Source organism: Pteropus alecto, unplaced genomic scaffold (genome assembly GCF_000325575.1).
Source record: "Pteropus alecto unplaced genomic scaffold, ASM32557v1 scaffold72, whole genome shotgun sequence".
In the NCBI taxonomy this organism is placed as follows: Eukaryota; Metazoa; Chordata; class Mammalia; order Chiroptera; family Pteropodidae; genus Pteropus; species Pteropus alecto.
In genome coordinates, this window is record NW_006436811.1 from 11,171,011 (window position 1) to 11,191,426 (window position 20,416).

General features: G+C 36.8%; 1 protein-coding gene across 2 annotated transcripts in view; it reads right to left on the reverse strand.

Annotated features, from left to right (window-relative positions):
* Window positions 1-3,275: 3,275 nt before the first annotated feature.
* Window positions 3,276-20,416, reverse strand: part of RNF219 (ring finger protein 219) — a 37,706-nt gene continuing 20,565 nt past the window's right edge. For both annotated transcript variants that reach the window (XM_006913802.3, XM_015590854.2), the window contains exon 6: window positions 3,276-6,026. In XM_006913802.3, the coding sequence (XP_006913864.1) occupies window positions 4,511-6,026 (1,516 nt within the window). In that variant the 3' untranslated portion in view covers window positions 3,276-4,510. The remainder of the gene's footprint in view (window positions 6,027-20,416) is intronic.

The window sequence follows — 20,416 nt, forward strand, 5'->3', positions numbered from 1 at the left end:
ACGAAGTGGGAGCGCCCTCAAGAACGCTGGAAACTCCGGCGGGAGAGACACCGGCGGGTCAGTCCTACCGGGAGAGTAAGAGCGCGGGGAGGAGGGACGCGGAAGGAGAGCAGCACTGGCTGCGGGAATCCGGGGAGGCTGGGTTCGCTGGATTCAGAGGGTGGAAAGACAGCACGGAACCGAGGCCAGCGGGCCAGACCTCACTCCTCCATCCTCAACACAAAAATGACCCTATGAGTGAAGCAAGGTCGCGCCTTCTGGCCTTCGGAGCGCCAAGCCTCGGCTTAATGGACAGATGATGGGCCAGCCGGGCCACCTTCTGAGACTTCCAGCGCCCAGGGAGTCACTGTCTCGCCATCAGGCCGCCGGCCCTAGCGGCGAGGGCGAGCGAGCTGGGAGTCTCTCTGGACGCTCAGAGAGAGAAGGCGGGGCAAAGCCAAACTTGCAAGCTAAGCCTGCAATCTGGAAACCTTTTTCAATCGGGAGCCCTGGCATTAGGGGAATGGTTCCTTCTACATCTCTTCTGCTATGATATCTGAATAGGCGCCCCCTCCAGGACCACGTAGAAGAGATGTCCTCTTCCACAATGAATTTAAAAACCCAAAGCAAATAGTGCCTCCGTGAAGCCGCCTGGGTTCCCCTGTTCCATTCTATTCCCAGCACAGGCACTTTTCTACTTATCAATGTTATATGAATTATAACGGACCAGAACTAGGTTCTTCCTCCTCACAGAAGTATCAGTAAATGCCTGTCAAACGCTTGCTTTTGGGGACTGGATCTTTACACCCCCAAATTATAAGTGTCACGCAAGGCGCACTAGTCTATATATTTGGGTTAATCCAACATTTATTAGAGGGAGCCTGCTCCCTATTAGGACAGCAGACCTAGGAATCCATCTTCTTTTACGAAGTGGAGCTTCAAGAAATTCTAGGCTGCTTCTGTCATATAAAGCTGATCACCCTAGCCTGAGCTCCAGCCGACTTCTTAAAAGAAATCTGCATTTAGTAGATGCTTCCTCCCTCAGAGTGGGGTTCCGAGAATTAGGCAATAAATGTTCACTATGCACTCTGAGATCATTGCTTAAAAGGGTTTCTCTCTGCCAAGTATTATTAGAAGGATCGGGTTACATGATAGGCAAAGACTGTGTTGTAGGGCACCCATGAAAGAAATTAAAGACTTTAGGAGGCTTTGGGAAACCCTTCTAATCTAATAGGCCACACTCCATAAAGTTAAACTGTTCCATCTCAGTTTGATGTTTTCTACAACCATCAGTCACAAGTATAAAAGTGAGGAGAAAACAATGCATGTGTTACTTTGAAAAATTGAAAACCATTCAAATATATAGAAACAAGTTCTTAAAAATTGAAAACCATTCAAATATATAGAAACAAGTTCTTAAAACACCTTAGGGTTCAAGACCAAAGTTCTTCCCTTGTTGAGTGGGATCTTTCGTTGTTTCAAACCAATGTAAATAGATTGAGAGACTCTAGGGAAACAAAGCAGATTTGAAATTAAGGGGCTATAAATTTTAAAGTTTACCTTTTCACTTTTGGTCTCAGTTGATCCATTCAAACAGGAAAAAGACTTGTCATTTTGCATGGTTTGAAGATTTTGAAAATTAAGGTCATGTCAAAAAAAAAAAAATCTAGCATCATGTCACATTCCCTTAGCCATAGCATTTTAGAAAGATGAGCAGTCAACAGATGCTGTTTTGGTAAAGATGAACTGATAACTGTCTGCTTCCTTTCTCACTACTGCATCTTTTTCTAACATAGTTTTAGTGCTATTCTAAAATTCACCTAAATGTCAGTTAATGTGAATCTTTATAAATACACACACACTCCCATCACTGAGCTTCCACTTAGTAGTAGAGTTAGATCTAGGAACACAGACAGGAATTAAATGCTACTTGGGAAAAAAAACATGCTATTACTTCTAAAATACTACTTTAAAAGGAATCCTTAGACATTTCAAATCCATTCATCCTTTGGCCTACAAATGTAAACTCCCATGCACGGGGGAGGAAGAGTATAAGCTCTGGAGTCAGAAGTCCAGCTCTAAGAGAGAGTTCTATTCCATTCCAGCTGTGTGTGACCACTAATCCTCAATTCACTTATATGTAAACTGGGGATAATAGTTGGCTCACAGAATCTGAAAAGCAGATTAGAGATAGAGCCTAGTGAAGTACTTGGTTTCAATATGTAGGGTTTTTTTAGTGTGTATATAATAGATATATTTAAAAAATATGTGAGACCGCCATATTTGTTAGAACATATCAGATTATGGTAAAGAGGACAAATGAGAATGTGTGATTAAAATCACATCCTGCACAGATTATTCCCTTCAACTGAGGAATGTCACAGGCCTAATTTATGAAATATTGTTTTGAAGAGGATGGAACAGTTTCTGAAGCAGCTGGGAAACACTCTGGTCCAACATAGACACTCTCACCCTGGGAAGGCTTTAGTTAAATCAGGATTTCCATGGCATAGTACCAGTATAGATTTGGATTAAAAACTGACACATTCATGATAAAGAAGTTACAGACAGAATAAGAGTGAGGCTTATCCCCAAATTTACTCTATTAGTTCAGAAATTTTTAGATTTCTACATTTAATAAAATTTCATATAACTACATTGTCAAAGATATCTAAACTGCTAAAATCTCGGAAAGTATCCATTAGCTTTAACCATGTCATAAAGATAATGTACAAATACTTACTGGAAAATATATAAGCCAAAACAAAAACTGTTTTATATTAGCTTTTCAAAAATTTTATTTTGGCTCTTATACTTCTAAAGTGGAGGGCATGATTCTCTAAATTATAAAAGTGATTTGTTATACTTTCTTATAGTTTTGTTGAATCCTTAGAATCTGTTATAACAGGGGTCAGCAATTTTTTTCTGTGAAGGGACAACTCGTAAATATTTTAGGCTTTGTGGACAACATGGTCTCTGTCACAACTCTTTAACTCTGCCATTGCAGTGCAAAAGCAGCCAGAGATAATATGTAAACAATGAGTATAGCTGTGTTCTAATAAGACTATTTAGAAACATTTAATTTTGAATTTCATGTATTTTCCTGTGTTATGAACTAGATTTAGGGTTTTTAAAAACCATAAAAACCGTTTTTAGTTCACAGGCCTTTCATAAAAACAGGTGCAGGCCAGATTTGGTCCATGGGCCATAGTCTGTCAACCCCTATTATCATAAGATCGATTAAAAATGATGTTTGTCTGGTCTTTATAGGCTAATTCAATAGCTGAGACAACATCATGGGTTAAGAGTGCTTATGACAGCCTTTATTCAATTCACATAGAAAAGCATGCAGTATTAATGTAAAACAGTACAGTATTAATGTAAAATTGTTCAGTGCACATTAGATAAACAAGTCATTGACATACAAACCATTTTTAAAAGCCTACATAGGCCTACCAAACATGTTTAGAATATACATTTTCATAGCCTAAATTAAAAATTGTGCTTAGCTGACCTGATCTCACCCACTTTTCATGAAAAAAAAAAAATTTGTCCTACATAAAAGGTATTCTATTAGCCAACTGAAACTTCTTTTTCTTAAGAAAAAAATAGTGCAAGCAAGAACGCTACCATGCATAGAGTTTTCACAGAGAACAGAACATGCAAAGAGGAACATCATTGCTCCAAAAAGCTTCCCTGGGATGTAAGTGGATCAAGAACTTGTCGGTGAGTGCTTTTGCACCTCTAAGTCTGGAACAATGAAGCTACCATTTTAGGCTCCTCTAAACCCAACTGTTCCATGCCTTTTTTTTTTCTTCCCCCCAAAACAAGCTCAATTTCTGATCTTCAACATGCACACAAAGATGAGCAAATGAAAGTTCTCTGACATAAAACAAATATTTTCAAATAGAAATGTATTCTTTCATACTAGCAAAAAATATTTTTTACAAAAATTGAACAAAACACAGTATTAAAAATGCAAACATACATGTAAAACCTAAAAAAAAAAAAAGTAAATGAATATTGGTATAGGGTTAGAGTGCTAATTTTCCATCATGGCCTAGGCCACCACTAAACATAAATTAAAGGGGGCAGGCAAAATAACACCCACCCTAGGGAAAGCTTTAAAGAAACTCAAGTGTCTTATGAGCAGTGTGTAGACAAAACTTAAAGTTTTACTTAAGGAATCCAAGTTCTATTAAAGGCTCATTAATAGGCCATTATAGCTAACAGTTAAATCAAGATTCAAAATATAATATATCAAATCCAGACACATACACTATTCATTAAAAAGAAACCATCTCTTTACCTTTTCTGGTAAAAAAGATTCCCAAATGAAAAAAAAAAAAGAACAAACTGCTCAAAATGGACAAAAGTATTCTGATACAGGCTAATCCACATTCTGACTTGACACTTGACTAAAAGATTACCAATTCAAAATCATATAGAACATTTATAAGCGGGGAAAAAAGTACTTTAAAAACTTATATTCCTTTCAGGACAAAAACATAAATGACAGCTTTCTAATGAGTCAACTTTTAGTTGCTTTTGATGGGCTGGCATTGGAAAGGCTGCTCTGGATTTTTCTTTTTGTTGATTGATTCACATTTTTATTCCTCTTTTCAGGCACAAAAGAAGTAGACCAAGGAGACTGAAGGTGGTTATGAAGACCATGCATCTCTGAGGACATCTTAAACAAAGATGACTCAAATCTTTGATCTTCAAATAGCCGGTGTGAACTGCTTAACAAAACACTCTGAGAAAACTCAGTCTGAAACAAACAGCTTGGGGGTTTGATTTCAGTCGTTCCTGAGTCAGAACTGGGATGAAGTGAAAAATCTTCATTCATTTCCTGGTCAGATGGAGAGAGGAAAAAATAAGAAGTGGGTTTCCATTCATTTCCATTTTCTAACTGACCAGTAGTTAGAGAACCTTTGGAAAGGTCTGGCTTAGTTCTTTCTTCCAACTCATCTGGTTCCTCAAGAAATTCACTGCCTTGAGATGACTTTGATAACCCATCCAAATCCACTGACTTAAAACCGTTATTACAAGGGCTCTTGCTATTGTCTGATTCCGACATCATAGAATCTAGCTCAGAAATTTTGTCAAGATAAGCTGCATCCATTGAGGCTTCACTGGATGTTCTTGTCCGATTCATTTCAAAAGAGCGAATAGAATTCAACCTTTTGGATAAACATGAGCCTGATTTCTCACTGAATTTTGAAGAAATTTCTCCAACAGAATTTGCTATCAGGTTCCCCTCTGAGTTTTCAAAATCTAAGCTTTGGGCATAGCTTGTGGAACAACAATCCCAAAACCCTGTCTTTGGGGAAGGAAAACATTCCGATTTCTTTTCATTTTCACTTCTGCCGTCTTCTGAAGATTCTTTATTACAAACATTTGGAGAATCACAAAAATCATCAAACACCAATTTTCTGAGATGGTTTGAGTGATTTTTGGAGCATCCTGCTTTTCCCACAGAGTTCTCTCTATTTTCTGGAGTACTGAGCTGAAGGCAACTAAGGGACAAAGGAGTACAAGGAGCTGGAAGGTCATATAGTTCTTCGGCTTTATAGGGTGCACAATCACTTGGCTTATTACCCCATTCTCTTTCTAAGTAAGTATCCATACTTGTATCTGTCACATCTAACATTATTTCCACTTGTTTTTGATATAGGTCTTTATTCTTAGAACAATTTGGTTCTGTTTTGCTGGTGCTTTCCTGCCGGGCAGAACTGTTAGAAGGCTGTGCCAGGTGAGAACTCGAGGTGGCTGAGCAAAGCTGCTTTCTGGCACCATCACCTTGATTCTTTGAAGGCATATCTTCCTTGCTGCCTTTGCTCCCCTTGTCATCAGTAGAAAGCGTGTTCTGGCAAATGGAATTCATTGCTTCCTTCTCTTCACTTGAATTTTTTAGCTGTGCAATTTGAGATTCTAGTTCCTCTATATACTTATCACTTCGTTCTAGGGCTTTCTTGAGGCGATTGGTTTCACGTTCATACTGTTCTACTTTGGACTGAAGAGCAGCTATTGTAAACCTTCCAAATCTGCAAGAAATGGAGGGACAGTTAACTACATAGTTCAAGCTTTTTTCTTTCCTTTTCCAAGTCTAAGAGTACCAACTATCTCAGTCTGTTCTAATTTCACATGATAGTGACATTTCAGACTACTCAATGCAGAGGACAAAAGCAATACCAGATGTAGTATCTTCAAAAAAAGGGTTCTCTCACTATGTAACAATACGCATATGATAATAATGCCAAAGATCTAACAGAATACTTTTGTGGTCAAATTGGTCTAGTGGTAGCAGAGAGGCAGAAACTCACTGACGAGTTCCCTTCCAAGAGCTAGCTCTATCAATTCAGCTCATATATGCATGAAGAGTTATCTCCTAAAACAATGGCAAAGATTTATGATAACATTTGAACAGTGGTCCACATCTTGAAATATTTACATTCAATCATTTTCCTATCATACAGCAGTGTTTTATAATACATTTCTTATACAGTGTCACCTTGTCAAACATAAAATGCCAATTTGAAATTCAGAAATCTTAGCGTCCCAGCAGGGGTGGTTTTAAATACTTATTTGGTACCTTCCAATTATAGCCACCCTCGATCTGAAGCTTTTACTTGGCTTTTCTGAACACTGGGCTTTAATTCATTTCAGTTCTACTTATTTTTGGCATTTTATAACTGTATGAAACATCAATCTCATTCACTCTAACTCTGAAATACAAAGTCAGCGCTTGTGGTTCCAATATTTTGCACATAAAAAACATTTTCACATTTCTGAAAAGGAATATTTTGGAGAGTAACTGAAAAAGAACACATCAAAAATTTACCCCTTTTACTTGAGATTATTTTATTTTCATTATTCCCTGAAGAATGGGTATTGGTTCAGCCAAAAAAACAATTTGTGAGCACCTGGTATGGCCTGGTGGTATATCCAGAGCTGGGGATACAAAGATCCATAAGACTGTCCCAGCTTCAGGGGATATAAAACGTCTACTTCAAATTCCATCTGACCACCAAGGAAAATTCCATTTTTCAGGAAATTGCTTTCAATGAGCCAATAAAAATAAGCCTTACATTCTAATCTCATGAAAAATAATTTCTCTCCACAAAAGTTCTCTTAAAAAGCCTTTTCTTATTCATTTTTTTATGAAATATTGACCCATCTTGAAGAATTCACGGGTTGTCTCTTTGAATGAAGGTACCTGAGAAGGCGACTTCTTAAAATTGTTATATCTATAGGTTTATCTTTTTCTTCTCCTAATAATAAAAATAATAACAATTAATAAAATATGCCTAGTATTTAAAAAAAACTATAAAGGAGAAGGAACCAATAATAACTGTGCTATATGTTTTATGACTTCCACTCGATACCCATCACCTCCTCCTAAATTGTAGCCCAATTCACTCTCCATCTTACTCCTGACATGATCCCAGCTCTTGTCACTAAGGGAAAAAAGCAGGGGCAAAGGTAAATATAGATTCATAAAATCTCAGGGTTAGAAAGGGCCTTAAAAGACTCGTTGCCAAATATTGATCTACTCACTGCAATTAACTGAACTTTCAGAAAGAGCATTATCCCTTCAACCTCTAAAAAGCAAAACAAAAAACCAAAGGTATAACAAAAACAAAAGCAACTATAATAAAATTTGTTGTTTCTTAAGTGCTGTTTTTATAATAAAGATATCCTCAGATGAAAAATATCAAACAATTTAAAATTAAATAATGTTACTAGAAAGTAAGTCTGTTACCAAAGGATGTCCTTGGGAACTCAGAGGCTTTCATAAGGAAAGACTAGTGGGAAACACATAACATTTCCCAAAATATTAGTAGCTTCTTACTCATTTTTAGCCTGGAATTTCAAACATAATGTCATTTAAAGATGCTATATTTGCCCCACATGTTTTTTTTAAATTATTTTTTAAAAGAAGTAAGTTAACAAATGGTTCTGAGTTGAAGTCAAAATGATAGCTCTAATCATTTTTTGTGTGTGTGTTATTTCCAAGAGAAAGCTGAAGTTCCCTGAGAACTAACAACAAAGGCCAGAAACAGAGCACATGTGAGAGGAACAAGCAAGCAGAAGTCACTGATAGAGTTGTCTATTTTCTAAAAGGTCACTGCCCTCAATTCCCCAAAGTTCCATTTCAATACTTTACAAGTCTATAATACTTTGAGTGATCAGAACAGGCTAGTAAGGCAGTGGGCTGAGAGGCAAACAAACAGAAATGTATAGTGAAAGCCATGGAACTGATCAATTAATTAATCAAGCCACATAATTTATTTTCTGTCTCTTTCTTCCCCATTAGAGTATAAGCTCCAGGAAAGCAAGGAGTTTGACTATCTTTTATCTATTACTAGCTCTCTAGAACAATTCCTGGTATTCAGCAGTCTCTCAATAAATATTTCTTGAATAAATGATATTTTCTTACTTTAAGATACATCAATGCTTTACATCAAGACATGGCCAACACCAAAGGATAAGCCAAAGGTCCTTGGGCATCTTTTACATGTGAGTATTATGATTTACTATATTACAAAACTAAATGTTTCATACATTTGACTGTTTCTTTTTTTTTTTTCCTACTGACACCAAGGAAAGCAATAGAGAATGACAGATATACAGATAGTTTTTTTACTATAGGTTTGCCATTCTACACTGTTCCATCCAAAAAAACTTCCGCTTTCACCTTTGCAAAAGAATGCAAACAGATGAGACTTTTGACATAGGTATTAGGGATTTTAAGCTTACCCTAGATACCTGTATTAAATTTGGCAAATGGAAATTTACTTGATCATATGGAAATAACAATTAGGGATGCATATCTAATGCTATACTTCCATGGAAGAAGATAAATAAGATAAGAGCTTATTCAGCTTTGGGTTTTAATACTCTTATTCACACTAATTCCAGAAATTTCCAGAGTACATATCATTAAATGAATCAATGCCAAGGCAAGCCGGAGGGACTTCTAACATCATTTACTATACTTCCTTTTCCTGAGCAAATTTCAAAATGGAGTATTTTCATAAACATCCATTAGAGACCAAAGGCTTTGATTTTCAAAATAGCAGTGATGGCCAAAGGCTTCATTTTGTCAGAGAAAACAGCACAGAGCAGTATGGGAGCTGCAACTGATATGGGAAGTGTGTTCTGCTGGAATCTAAGAGAAGCTTAAAGGATTTTTGATCTTTCAATGTTAACTGATATGTACATTCTAGTTTAGGGCTCCCCTTGTCCAAAAAGCTACAGAAGTACAAGACTATTCCTATCCCTATTAGAAGAGAAATGAAAGTCCTATTGGTTTGACTTTTGAGGTACTGTAACTATTGTAAGGGCACCTCCAACAAAGGAAAGCTTCCAAGATCACATTTTCTCAAGGCCATCCCTTAAGAGGAACAGAATGTATGTTTGAAGGGGGTCAGAAGAAAGCAACTATGGTAAAGAATAAATACCAGAACCAAGTGTCAATGGAACTAACCTCCAGTGCTATGCCGCCATTAACTAGTTGTGAAAACTCGAACAATTTATTTTGCTCTCTAGTTCTCAATGGCATCCCCAACAGAAGGGATAAATGCAGCACGCCCAGCAGGTTCCTGAGACCACCAAACTTAAAAAATATCATCTTGAGGAACAAGGGGGACAGTGGTGAAGTGAGCTCACCTGACTCCCATGTATCTTTGATTTTTTATCTTTTCTTTACTTGCTAGTTGAAGTAACAGTGAAACAAAATGAAAACAATCTTTGGATCTGGCCTACCTGACAGATTTTCAATTTGATGTCCTTGTTGTACACGGTTCTGATATGCTCGAATTTTAGTTACCACAGTTTAATTAAATAACACCAGTCAATTAACAACATGGTTCAGACTTATCACATTATATGAACTGTGAGTAAATGCATAAGGTAAAAACTTCACTGCTAGTTTTAATTCACAAAACACTGTATAAGTAACAGATGTGCAACACGATCAGTGGCCAATCGGGTCATTTCTTTCAAAGTCTGAAAGTGTCCAGTCGTTGAGCATCTATTATTCAGTTCACACATAGACAGTAAGACATGTAGTTGTGCTGCCACGTGACATTTTACAAAAAGGCATAATCAAAAGACAATTACCCAACAAAGATAAAGGTGCAACGAAGATAAAAAGTTGATTGTTAGAAATAAAATTACAATCAAATGTAAATGTAGTTATAGAAGAACAGCTGACCATGGGGATGTTGAAATTGTCATCATTCAAGGGACCTCTGTTAGTCAGAGGCAAACTACTGACATAAATGAGAAAAGTGGTTGTGACGAAAAGGATAAAGATGTCTAGAGGAAATGACAGACTGGCAAAAAACTTCACATTGCAGCAATATAGAGATACTTCATGACATCGAAAGCACAAAAGATAAAATGCTGGAATGGGAATGATGCAAACTTAGGAGTATGACAGTTTGTTAAGGCGTCAGAAAATATGCTAGCTTTGTATCATAAATTATATGATAAAGTGGCAAGCACTATTCGGATTATTCTATACAAGTTTTTTACAAGAAATAAAACATTTTAATTCTAAATGTTTCTAATGTTTTAAACTGTACTATATAAATACTAGTGTACTAAATACTAGTTTCACTATTTTTTTCATTTTCATATACATTTATAACAGTAAGAGATTTAATGTTTTGATAAAAATTGTTCAAGGTTACAGAACAATTCAATTGTTTCTATTGATTATTATGGATCCTTTGTATGGTTTTTGCTTGAATGATCATTTTTATGGTCCCATATAACCATGCAAGGTGAGGCTTACCAATATTAGTATATGTCCTGCCAAAAGGGGGCAAAGGATGACCTATATACTAAAGTAATGGCTGGTATGTGAGAAAACTAAGTAAACTTATGTGTCTCAAAAAAATTTTTTTGAAGAATTACCACATTTACCCTAAGAAGGACTCTTTCATAGAGTGTATTTTATTGTAGAGTTATCTGTCTACTTAGCTGTAGTTGTATATCTTCTCATTCCCTTTCAGAGATAGTAGGAAAGTTATCTTCTCTATTTTAAAATAAAGAGAGGTACGAAGGAGAAGGCAGAATTTCAGATGGAAGAACTTTCCATTGATTCTTTCCCTTCCCTAAATATTGTCTCCTAAATCATGATCTACCAGTTAGATCTTTTCAATTCACAAACTCTTTTTGACTGCACATAACTCGAGTAGCTTGTAATATTACCTCCTTGGGAACCTGAGTTTTGATAGAAATGGGAAGAAAAGGAAGCGGTCCCAATGCTATGCTCTGCCTTGGGTGCTGTGTACAGGGTGGGGAGGGGTCATATTTTAGGGAGAGAGGACAGTTGGGACCAGGACTGTAGGGAGCTTAAACCTCTTTAGCCGGGGAAGGGGTGGCAGGGACATGACGACTTTCTCTCTCACCTGCTTCCAATGAGTTGTTTGTACGTTACCCATATCTAGTTCATCCTGTGCTTGTGTCAAGATGCGAGGAAGCATCTGTCTTTAAATTACTAGGGAAGCTTTCAGAAGTGGCCTATACATTCTTATCTGTTGCTGACCCGTATGACTTGCAGTGTTTAAGAGAGTTTTTAAAAAATGAAACACTCAGTTATGAAAATGCTACGTTCTTAGAGAATTTGTTAATCATAATTGTACAATCTATCCTAATCACGCAGTTGGTTCCATAAAAATATATTAAATGTGAGGCTACTGAGAGAGAACAGGAAAAAATTCTTCCCTCCTGGAAACTCGAGATAAAGTTTTTGTTCCCTGGCCCATAATTAAAAAAAAAAAAAAAAAAAGAGGAATGTGAACTTTTGGGATGAAACTTACCAAGAGTATATGTAACAAATAAACTTTTAGTAGTCTAAGTGACAATTATTGACAATGATGATGACAGTAACAACAGCGGCAACCACAAATTATTGAATGTTTACTTGTTTCAAGCTATATGCTTGATATACATTTTCTTAAATTGTCATGTCAACTTTATGAAGGGAGATCTGTTATTTTTGCTCTAAAGATGAGAAACGCGAGGCTTAAAAAGGTTATACAGAAAGTAAATAGCAAGAAAAGGATTTGGATTCAAGTCTGAATCCAAACACCATGTTTGAACCCATATGAAGTATGTGAACATGAGATCCCTTCTTAAGTAATATTAGCATCTATTTATACTATAAAATGGTATAAAATTCAAGCTAGGTTTACTGAGCACAAAGTCTGTATACACAGTCAAGGGACTAGTATCGTAATATTTATTAATACATACATTTGCTAATAGAAACATGGAGAGAAAAGAAAAGATGTGAGAAGACATACAGATATGAATGTACAAAGTTGAAAAATATTTATCAAACACCTACTCTGTTTTAGACACAAGGTCAAGAATATTTTGAAATTTCCAAAGATCATTTTTTAAAGTAGCCTTGCAGGAAACTATAGCACAGACAGATTATGCTGGCAAATGCCAATCCAAAGAGGGTGGCTATTTTAACCAAAGATATGAAAACTAGTTCTAAACCAGAACTATGAACTGAAAGCTCCATCTTTAATGCACTAGGAATAGAAAGTATACATGATCATCCTGTCTATCTTATGCACAATCAGCAGGCATTTTCAACTATAAGGAAACAATGCTATTTATATGAAAAAGGCAAAAATTTAAATAAAAAATTTTAGAGCCTAAACATCACCTAGGTACTTGGTTTTGGGGTTTAATATTGAGAAATAAAGAAATACAAACTCTGTTATATTGCATCTTAGTTTAATTACAAAACATAAAGTGCTTCATTATTTGCAAGAATAATTTAGAAAACTCACAATTTTTTCCTTCATGACAAAGATCACAAGGGCAGTAGAACTAGACAAAGAATTGAGGCTCTTGCAGCCATTCCTCCTCCCTCTACCTCCCAAAGGTATTTGAAAATTAATGTATAGTTTGCTTTACAAGCTTTCAAATGGAGAGCAGAGTTCAAAAATTATGGCTCATATCATTAATACAATTTTAAGGGAAGTTTTGTGTGTGTGTACATGTGTTTATTTTATTAAACTAACCAGGCATTTGTCAAAAATTGTGGTGTTGAAAGTTCTTGCTGAGATATCTGGAAATTCTTAATAGAAACAACCCAAGTTTTAGGCAGCATATGTAAATTGAAGAGGAATCAATTCCCTTTTGTGCTTAAGTATTTTAAACGGGCTGACCCATATATATATATACTCACTGCCTGTGAAGGTGGACTACTCTTTTTACTATGAAATAAATTCAGTTCTACTTGATAAATATATTTCATTTCAATTCCATGCAGAAATGCCCTAATTTTCTGCCCGAAAAAGAAAAGATCAGCCTTCAAGTTTGTATGACGTCAGTGGGGATCATAATCTTTCATGGAAGGAGAGAATCTTAAGACATGCTATTTCATATCTTTTTACAGTTCCAAGAGGAATAAAGGACTTACACCTCTTCCCAAAATACAATAATCTTAATAACAACAAAATCTCAATAGTGTAAGAGTACAACTATTGTTGAGTGAAAAAAGCATATTTTAAAATCTCTGGACTAGTATCTATCTATACATTTTCCATTACAGTTAAATCAATCTCTCAGCACAAGGAACAATCTAAAAAGAAACAAAAGAAAAAAAAGACAAAAGAAAAAACTGTGATCCAGCCACTTGGTAATTATTACTCAGATGACAGTCATTGAGGACTAATGTTTGCTGAGGGGCTATGAAGAAGGGAAACAAAAGGAGTAAAAGACATTATCCTTGTCCTCAAGCAGTTCATAATCTTTCTGACAACCTTACTGCTTAGTCATTAGCATGCACTGCAAGCTCCTAAAATATCTTATCAATACAACTTGTCTTTACAAGTTGTCAGGAAAATGCAGTAACTGTCCATTCCCAATTAGCTGAATATCCAGAGAAGGGTTCCTCAGGCAGCTGAGGGGCCTGAGCATACCAGGCTGTCACAGTCTGGCCCCAGGGTATCATCTGGCTCCCCTGACAGTCGATAAGTTCCCCTTCCAGGAAAACCGAAGGGCATAGCAGAATCACTCATGGATCAGGCTGGGGTCAAATACCAGGAATCATAGTGTTTGTCAGAGCAGGATCATAATAAAAAAGGCCAGAACAGGTCAAAAAGGGACAATAGTCATGGCCAGCAAGACCAGAGGTGCTGCTGAGGAAGCAGAAAGCCAGTAGTCCCAGTGATACAGGCAAGTCTTACAACACAGTTTAGGAAGAGCAGACCTATGAAAGGGGAAGGGACCACAGCTCAGAGTCAGCACGGAGACAGATAAGGGCAGGGAAACCCAGTTCCAGCAAGGAGAGTCAGAGAAGAAATCTTGTCTGGAAGCCAGGCAGGCCTCCTCCTTTCCCAATTTCTAATACAGTTTAGGAAAACTTCAAGAAATCCATCTGCTCTCCTCATCTGGAGAAAATGCCAGGAATCTGATTTCTTGCCCTCTTAAACCTTTTGTACTTTAAATTTCAAGAAAGCTCAAAATCTTAATTCCCTGGTCAGTTCCCTTCAAGTGGTAGTACAGAGTATTAGAATATAAGAACTCCTTCCTTCCACCAGACCCCAGAGAAGGTACATCGGTGTGCATACATCTATTTTCTACACACACATATGTGTACGTTTTAAAATATATGTCTTAGCTCCAAGGAGCTAGTAGATTAACTGAGCACAACAGTCAGGAAGGTCAATATACAATGTGATCCTTAAAACAATATGATAGAATAACAAAAGGAAAGTGTTCCCTCTGTCTAGGGAAATCACAGAGAGCCTCACAGATAAAGTGACAATTGGCCTAGATCTCAAAGAATAGGTAGGAATTAACCAGGCAGAAAAAAAAGGAATAGGGAAAAGCTAATGCAGAGAGCTAGGGAAGGCAAAGGAAAAGGCATGAGCAAAGGTAAAAAGACATTGTCCCAACATGGAGAATCTGCGCCAAGTGAGAAATTTAGCATGGCCAAAGCAGAGTACAAGAATGGGGAAGGTGGAGAGGAGATAAGAAGGCTAAAACTGAAGTCCTACTAGTAAGGAATTTAAGTTTTAATTTGCGGACAATGGGGAATCACCAAAGGTCATTAAGCAAGGGAGTAAGATGATCAAATTTATATTCTAAAAGTAGGCGACAATAAAGCGGGTGCTAGAGGATCGAGTGTGGAAAAGAAAAGCAAGAAGTTGGAAGGTTGTTAAAACAGGCTAAGCAAGAAATCATGTGGATCTAAACTAGTGGAAAAGAGAAGATAGATTACAAAGGCATTTAAGAGTAGGATAGATAGAATATACTGAACAATTATGTATGGGAATAGAAGGGGTGGAGAAACACAGGAAGACTGAGGTTTTTATCTTAGGCAACCAGATGAGTAGTAAAGCCATTAGGAAGAACAGCAACTGAGCAACAGGATAAACAATGTTCTGTATGGGATGGATAATGGATACAATTATTTACACACCCGCCTCTACCAGTTCTTTGTTCTGCGTATTGTGCCAAAGACATAAAATTATTTCCTTTAATCATCTCAATATCCACAATATAGATAACATTTTGCATAAAGAAAACCTGATAGCTCTAAGAGGTTAAGTAATTTATCTAATGTTATTTATCTGTTCATTTAATTTTCAACAAGTATTAATCAGGTGCCTTTCAGGTGCCAGAGCTTTGCAAGTGAAGAAGATAGCAGCTAAGTCCCTACCCTTGTGGAGTTTCAAGTTTATTTATTTACTTATTAGTTTATTTTTGGAGTTTTAAGTTTAGAATGGAGGAGACAGACAAATAAAAGGTCAAGCAATTAAACGAACAAGATAATTTCAGATATTGGTAAGGACTAAGAAAACAACAATACTATAACATTAGTTGAGCATTAGCCATGGGCTCTAAGTGCATTTCAAGTTTTAATTCATTTAATCCTCACTACAATTAGGTAGGTACTACTACTGTCCCCACTCCACAGAAGACAAAAACCGAGATACAGAAAGGTTAAATATCTTCCCTCAAATCACAGAGCTAGTAAGTAAACAAAGCAGAGTTCAGTCCTAGGGAGCCTGGCTCAGGAGCTCATAATTATACACTGTATAACTTCACCACACCATTTTATTATTACGGTATCCCTAACAGACAGAGCAAAGAAGTAGAAGGTGCTTTTGATTGAATGATCAGGAAACACGTCTCTGAATCTGATGACAGAGACAGTCACATAAAGATCTGGAAGCAGAACATTCTAAGCAGTGGGAAAAGGTCCAGCATGTTTTAGAAACAGAAGAAGGCCAGTATGGCTGGAGCAGGATGAGCTGGGGGAATGAGAATGAGATGAATGAGATGACAGTTTGTAGGCAAGTATAGACTAGCTTGTGAAGGATCTGAATTTTATTTCAGGAAAACAGTGGATATTATTAGGTATAAATTTAGCTATAATTTCACTTAAACTTTATAAAAAGACAATTTCAAGTGTGGTGAAAACGAACTGGGTAGGGGAAGACGGGGCAGAGCAAAAGCAGCGAAGTTTGAATTCAGGTAATCCGTCTCCAGATCTAAGCATTTACAGTGGTCCCTCCTTATCCACGGGGGACATGTTCCAAGACCCCCAGTGGGTGCCTGAAACCACGGATAGTACTGAATCCTATATATATATGTTTTTTTCCCCATATATATATATATACCCATGAAAAGTTTAATTTATAAATTAGGCACAGTAAGAGATTAACACTAATAATAAACTAGAAAAATTATAACAAAATACTGTAATAAAACTTATGTGAATAGCTTTAGGGTAATTACCAAGTAAAATAAGGGTTACCTGAATGCAAGCACCACCACTAGACTGCCACAGATGATCTGATAAGGGAGATGGCTACTTAGTGAGTAAGGGGAAGAAAACACGTATAGCATGGGTACATTGGACAAAGGGATGATTCACTTCTAGGGAAGGAAGGGGTGGGACAACGGGAGATTCCATCCTGCTACATAGAATGGTGCACAACTTAAAACTTATGAATTGTTTATTTCTGGAATTTTCCATTTAATATTTTTGGACTGCTGTTGGCCTTGGGTAACTAGAACCGTGGAAAGCAAAACTTCAGATAAGGACGGGGAGAACTACTGTAAAGTCATTCACCACTTAATGATGGGGATATGTTTTGAGAAATGTGATGTTAGGCAGATTTCGGCCTTGTGTGAATATCAGTGTACTTACGCAAACCTAGATGATACAGCCCATCACTGTAATTGCATGTGCAATACTTTTATACAATTGACAGTGGAGTAGGTTTGTTTACACCAGCATCACCACAAACATGTGAGACCAAAGTTTTAAATTTTCTTTTATAATCTCTGACATACAGGCAGATTATTATTAAAGCTATTGGGATAGACGAGATGGCTCAGGGAACACGAATACAGCAAAAAGAGAAAAAAGCCACGTCATAACCTATGAGGTCTATTCTTTCTTCTACAGAGCACTTCTTTTTCATATACTAATGAAAGGAAATACTGCTTACTGTCCAGAAGGTATCTGGAGCCTTCACCTTCCCTCAGAAGGAGCTGGGGCATGGGTGAAGACTGGTCTGAAGTGACAAGCCTTGGGGAAAAGAGCGCTGCATGCAAGGAGGCATTATCAAAGCCATAGATCTTACTAAAGCCACAATAAGAACACAGAACATTCTTGAATACATACTTATAGAAAGGAAATCCATTAATCCAATTATAACCAAGTTTGATATAAATGACCTATGAAGTTTGCTATTAAGGTGAGTTAGCAATTGAGTGAAAGAACAGCTGCTCTGCAAAGCCTCAAAATAGCTGGCAACATGGCGTGAACCCTGCTTCTCATGCCTAACGCAAAAACATGACACAACTAAACACAGAGAACTTGAAGAGAGGGCATGACACTTTCATACGCTCTATGAGTCAATTTTTCATACCTCTTCAAAGGACAAATGTATCCACATTTCCTGGTACACTTTAGGAATAGTAACTGAAGCCAAGGGAATTTAAGAATGTGAAAATGCAACACGAAAGTCTACTCTTCAGCTTCTCATTCTTGTTGTTTCCTGGTTGTTACTAGTGAGAAGGGACTGGAGCTGAAGAGACCACACAGTACTCCTAATAGCACGAGCTGTTTCCTCTTGCTCAGAATGCCTTCCTCCTCAATGAAATCTCCATTCTTCAAAGGTGGGCTCAAGTCCTGCCTCTTTGACAAAGACTCTCATCACTACAACCCACCTACCATTTTCTAAACCCATACTGCTATCTCTGCTATTTGGCTTAGTATCTGTTTAATATTTAATTGTTTCCTATATTTTTGTCTCTTGCCTTCGTTAGATTATGAGCTTCCTAGAGATTGGGACCATGTTTTGTTGGTTTTAATTTTTTTTATTATAAAAATGTTCAAATATTCACAGAAGTAGAGAGAAATATATAACAAATCCCTATACACTCATCACCCACTTCCAAAAATTACCAAGATTTTGCCTCATTTCTCACATATACATATCCCTTTTTTCTTTTGTTAAAATATTCTATAGTCCATATTTTAATATGCATTTCTAAAAAAAGAAAGGACATTATCTTAAGTAACCATAATATCTAAACAAAATTAACAGTAATTCCATAGTATAATCTAATATCTAGTTCATATTCAAATTTACCTAATTACCTCAAAATGTCTTTTGACATGCTTCATTAGTAATCAATACCCACATAACATCCATACACAGTTGACCCTTGAACAACATGGGGGTTAGGGGTGCTGACTCCCTGCACAGTCAAAAATCTGTAGATGTTCAATTCCCTTATATAAAATAACTTTTGACTCCCCCAAAACTTAACTACTGTCATCTCTTGGTATCCATGGAGGATTGGTTCTTTACATAAAATGGCGTGGAACAATCCATACAATCAGCTCTCCACATCCATGGACTCCCAACCGTGGATGAAAATTGCTGTTTTCCATATGTAGTTGGGTGAATCCCAGATGTGAAACCCTGGGTATATGGTGAGCCATCAGTACATTTATTGAGAAAAATCCACAATAAGTGAATCTGCGCGGTTCAAACCCATGGTGCGCAACTGCACTGCATTTGGTTATGTCTTTTAGTTCTCTTTTGTTGTGGAGCAGGCCTCCCCCTCTCATTTTGCCAATGATTTCATGAAGAAACCTAGTTATTTTTCTTATTGAGTGTACCACATTCTGGATTGTATGCTTGCTTCCTCATAGTTCTAGGGGCTATGTTTTTCATTCATTCACTCAACAAATATTTATTAGGAACAAATTATGAGCCAGAAAGCAGTGGCCATAACAGTGAATACAACTATGGTCCTGGATCAAACACAAGAAAGTCATAAAACAAGTAATTATGCAAAACATTATTAATAACTGTGATATGTGCTAAGAAGGTCAAGTACACAGCAGTAAGAAATTACAGCAAGGGAACCTAATCTATTTTAGGGGTCAGGAAGAGTATTTACTTTGTACAGTTCAAAGCACTTTACACAGTGTTAAGTAAATAAATATTCAGTATTTCTAGGTTGGCTATGAGGGTGAGTTTTCATCAGAAATCAGCCTCGTAAGCTAAAAGACATACCACTTCTTGAGTTCTGAACATCAAATCTGATTCTCTTAGTAGTCCATATTAGAAAAAATGATGGTTCCCTCAGGTGAAATATATTATTTGAGAAGAGAAAAGAAGAATTTGGGAAGTGTAGATAGACAAAGTCAAAGAAAAAGATCAAATTTCCTGACTGCCAGTTTAGATATTAGGATAATAAACTTTTGATGAAGAATAGAATGAATACTATTGAAATCTAGAAGAACAAGCTTAGTAGGATATCCGTCACATTGCTCAAAAGGACTTTAAGTTAAAACTGAGGAAGGAAAAGTATTCAGGTGCACTTTAAGATTGGATATAATAAAGAGTAACAGGTAGAACAGAAAAACAGTAACAGAAGAAATAAATGATAATCCAGATCTTCATTTAAAAAGATAATGCACTGTTTTTAAGTGGATTATGGGATATATTACACATTTTGTACAATACCATCTACTTGAGACCAATATAAATGTTTAAGCTCTCCTCTTTTCAAACATGCTAGTCTAGTTTTGGGGCACTAGCATATTTGTTTGAGTGTCTTGAAAAGAAATAAATTCTAGTGTGGACTAAATTGTGTTCTACACACCTCCACCTCACTCCACCAAATTATATGTTGAAGCCCTAACCCCCAATGCGACCATAATTAGGGATAGGGTTTTTAGGATAAATGAGATCATAAGGATGAGGCCCTAATCCAATAGGATTGGTATCCTTATAAGAAGAGGAAGAGAGACCAGAGACCTCTCCCTCTATCACATTATCTCTCTCTCTCTCTCTCTCTCTCTCTCTCTCTCACTCTCACATATGAAGACATAGTAAGAAGGTGGCTGGCTGTGTCA